Below are 3031 nucleotides of genomic sequence, written 5' to 3'. Positions count from 1 at the left end.
GGTTAGGTTAGGGTTAGGTTGGGTTAGGTTAGGTTAGGTTGGGTTAGGGTTAGGTTGGGTTAGGTTAGGGTTAGGGTTAGGTTAGGGTTAGGTTGGGTTGGGTTAGGGTTGGGTTGGGGTTAGGTTGGGTTAGGTTAGGTTGGGTTAGGTTGGGTTAGGGTTAGGGTTGGGTTGGGGTTAGGTTGGGTTAGGTTAGGTTAGGTTAGGTTGGGTTAGGGTTAGGGTTGGGTTGGGGTTAGGTTGGGTTAGGTTGGGTTGGGTTGGGTTAGGGTTGGGTTGGGTTAGGTTGGGTTGGGTTGGGTTTAGGATCAACAGGTTGATCTTTTCTTTGGTCCTGACACTGCTGCAGGTGTGACGGATTCAGGGAGCAGCACCTGAATGCATCATTGCACATTCATTGCTGTGGGGGGGGGGGGGGGGGGTGCACAGTTGAAGCGAAGGCGGATGTTTGACGGGTGATAGGCATTTGGTGGGCGTGTCCCAGCAGGTGACTGGCAGTCGGTGATTGGCTGTGGTGAGTCTGCAGAGGATTTAAAGGGACAGTTCAGTGTTTTCACGTTAACGACAAACGAAGCTCGTTATCTTCATCGTGAACATGTGACCGTACCTGTCCAGAGGGGGCGGGCTCAGCGGTGAGGGGTGGAGCCTATCCTCTGCTGCTCGGGAGACGACTCATTCCGATCCTGTCGATGGGAGGAGGATGGACTCGTCGCCGTGGCAACTCTGCGACTTTACTTTAAAACAACAAGAAGAAAAAATAAACAACAACACAGAGGAAACTGCCCCCCCCCCCCAAGCAAGTTCAAAATGAAAGAATCTTCGTGCAGGATTTCAATCAAAGTTATATTTTAAAGGTCCACGAACTCGGACTTCACTAGTGGTGAAGTAGTAGATTGCAGCCCCCCCCCCCCCTTTAAAGTCACGTTAGTAAGAAGTCACAGTAACTTTCCCCTGAGACACTTCACTGCACTCCACTGTTTCAAACACCTTATTCTCAGGTGTGTGTCTCAGTTGTGTGTCTCAGATGTGTGTCTCAGTTGTGTGTCTCAGTTGTGTGTCTCAGTTGTGTGTCCCAGTTGTGTGTCTCAGTTGTGTGTCTCAGTTGTGTGTCTCAGGTGTATGTCTCAGTTGTGTGTCTCAGTTGTGTGTCCCAGTTGTGTGTCTCAGTTGTGTGTCTCAGGTGTGTGTCTCAGTTGTGTGTCCCAGTTGTGTATCTCAGTTGTGTACCTCAGTTGTGTGTCTCAGTTGTGTGTCCCAGTTGTGTGTCCCAGTTGTGTGTCTCAGTTGTGTGTCCCAGTTGTGTGTCTCAGTTGTGTGTCTCAGTTGTGTGTCTCACACTAGTCCTACCTCTGCTTGTTTGTTGCGTGTTTGGTTTCCATGGAGCTGATTGACAGGCGGTCCAGAGGTGCGTTGTTGCCGGGGAAACTCCTCTTCCTCTTCGGCTCCATGACATCATTCTCCATCCTCACCATGTCGTCCAATAGGAGCAGTTTGGCCGTTAGCTCCTCCCCTTCCCTCTTCACTCCTCCGGGACGGAGGTGAAAAGCTGCCCGAGGCCTCACAAGGGGCCGGCCTACATGCTGGAGCACAGGGACAGGATGGGATAAGGCTACGTCCTGACCCTAACCCTAACATCAAACACAGGTTTGATATTTTACAGTTTTACCATCAACTTTATCATAAATATTGATAAATACATAGAAAATATAACCTATATAGTGATATATAATAATATATATAATAATTTAACATCAGTAAAAAACTGCGACGTCTGCTGGGTGGGGGTGAAACGTCTGACTGACACGTCACATGGAATCATCTGGAGATGATGCACACAGATGTAGATTGAATATAAATTCACATCTGAGGTCGTCCTGAGTGTCTCCTCCTCGTTGAATCATAAAGTTGTGACCGAAGTGAAGTCTTTTATTTTCTGTGAGGGAGGATCCGTTTGGAACAATATTGACCTGAGCAGAGAAAAGCCTCCCTGCTCCGCTCAGTGTTTTCTTACGTCAGGACTCCATGTTGTGGATCAGCTCTGACGTCACGACCCCGACAGCGGGCCGGGGCGGCTTCCTGTCCGCCCGCTGCCTCTGATGAGTCAGACGATCAGCTTTCATCCAGATTCAACATGAACCACCTTCAGGGGCCCTCTGAGGGAGGGGCCGTTTGGTTTGGCCCTCGGGATGATGTGATAAGAAACAATCTGATCTGATCCACGTCTGAAGCATCAGTTCAACACCGGAGTCCAAACCAGTCATGGAGAGAAACGTGCCACAGTGCTGCTGATGAATGTTCATAAATCTATGTTCACAATCAACTTTCTCCGTCTAAGCTTGAATGAATCTAGAACCATGGAGGGTCAGCCGCAGTAAATAATTCATAAATATCAATTTTTAAATTGTTTTCATCCTGTAACATTTACTCACCTGCGGCTGCTGTCGGACTCTGAAGCTTTCAACGCTGCAGTGCAGCACGGTGATGATCAGCAGGAAGGAGAACAGCAAACAGCTGCAGGACTGCATCTGCAAGAAGAACAAGAGAGCACCTGAATGCATCACAGCTCAAACTAGAGGAGCACCTGAATGCATCACAGTTGAAACAAGAGGAGCACCTGAATGCATCACAGCTGAAACAAGAGGAGCACCTGAATGCATCACAGCTGAAACAAGAGGAGCACCTGAATGCATCACAGCTGAAACAAGAGGAGCACCTGAATGCATCACAGTTGAAACAAGAGGAGCACCTGAATGCATCACAGCTGAAACAAGAGGAGCACCTGAATGCATCATAGCTGAAACAAGAGAGCACCTGAATGCATCACAGCTGAAACAAGAGAGCACCTGAATGCATCACAGTTAAACAAGAGGAGCACCTGAATGCATCACAGCTGAAACAAGAGGAGCACCTGAATGCATCACAGTTGAAACAAGAGGAGCACCTGAATGCATCACAGCTGAAACAAGAGGAGCACCTGAATGCATCATAGCTGAAACAAGAGAGCACCTGAATGCATCACAGTTAAACAAGA

The 3031-nt window shown here is 48.4% G+C and overlaps 1 protein-coding gene across 1 annotated transcript; it reads right to left on the bottom strand.

Annotated features, from left to right (window-relative positions):
• Positions 1–646: 646 nt before the first annotated feature.
• Positions 647–2525, bottom strand: ostn (osteocrin). The gene is made up of 3 exons (XM_053423056.1): positions 2430–2525; positions 1348–1580; positions 647–734 (listed from the first exon to the last, which is right to left on the bottom strand). Exons 1-3 carry the CDS (start codon positions 2523–2525, stop codon positions 647–649), a joined length of 417 nt encoding a protein of 138 aa, XP_053279031.1.
• Positions 2526–3031: the final 506 nt, after the last annotated feature.

This window comes from Pleuronectes platessa, chromosome 5 (genome assembly GCF_947347685.1).
Source record: "Pleuronectes platessa chromosome 5, fPlePla1.1, whole genome shotgun sequence".
Classification (NCBI taxonomy): domain Eukaryota; kingdom Metazoa; phylum Chordata; class Actinopteri; order Pleuronectiformes; family Pleuronectidae; genus Pleuronectes; species Pleuronectes platessa.
Note: the sequence above shows the minus strand (reverse complement) of the source record. Positions and strands in the feature narration are given on the sequence as shown.

Excerpts from the sequence above, each read along its gene's own strand:
- ostn (XM_053423056.1), bottom strand. The coding sequence starts at position 2,525 with ATGCAGTCCTGCAGCTGTTTGCTGTTCTCCTTCCTGCTGATCATCACC. Across the intron at positions 1,581-2,429 it reads GAGTCCGACAGCAGCCGCAG|CATGTAGGCCGGCCCCTTGT; the intron begins GTGAGTAAATGT and ends CCTGTGCTCCAG. Across the intron at positions 735-1,347 it reads CACGCAACAAACAAGCAGAG|TAAAGTCGCAGAGTTGCCAC; the intron begins GTAGGACTAGTG and ends GTTGTTTTAAAG.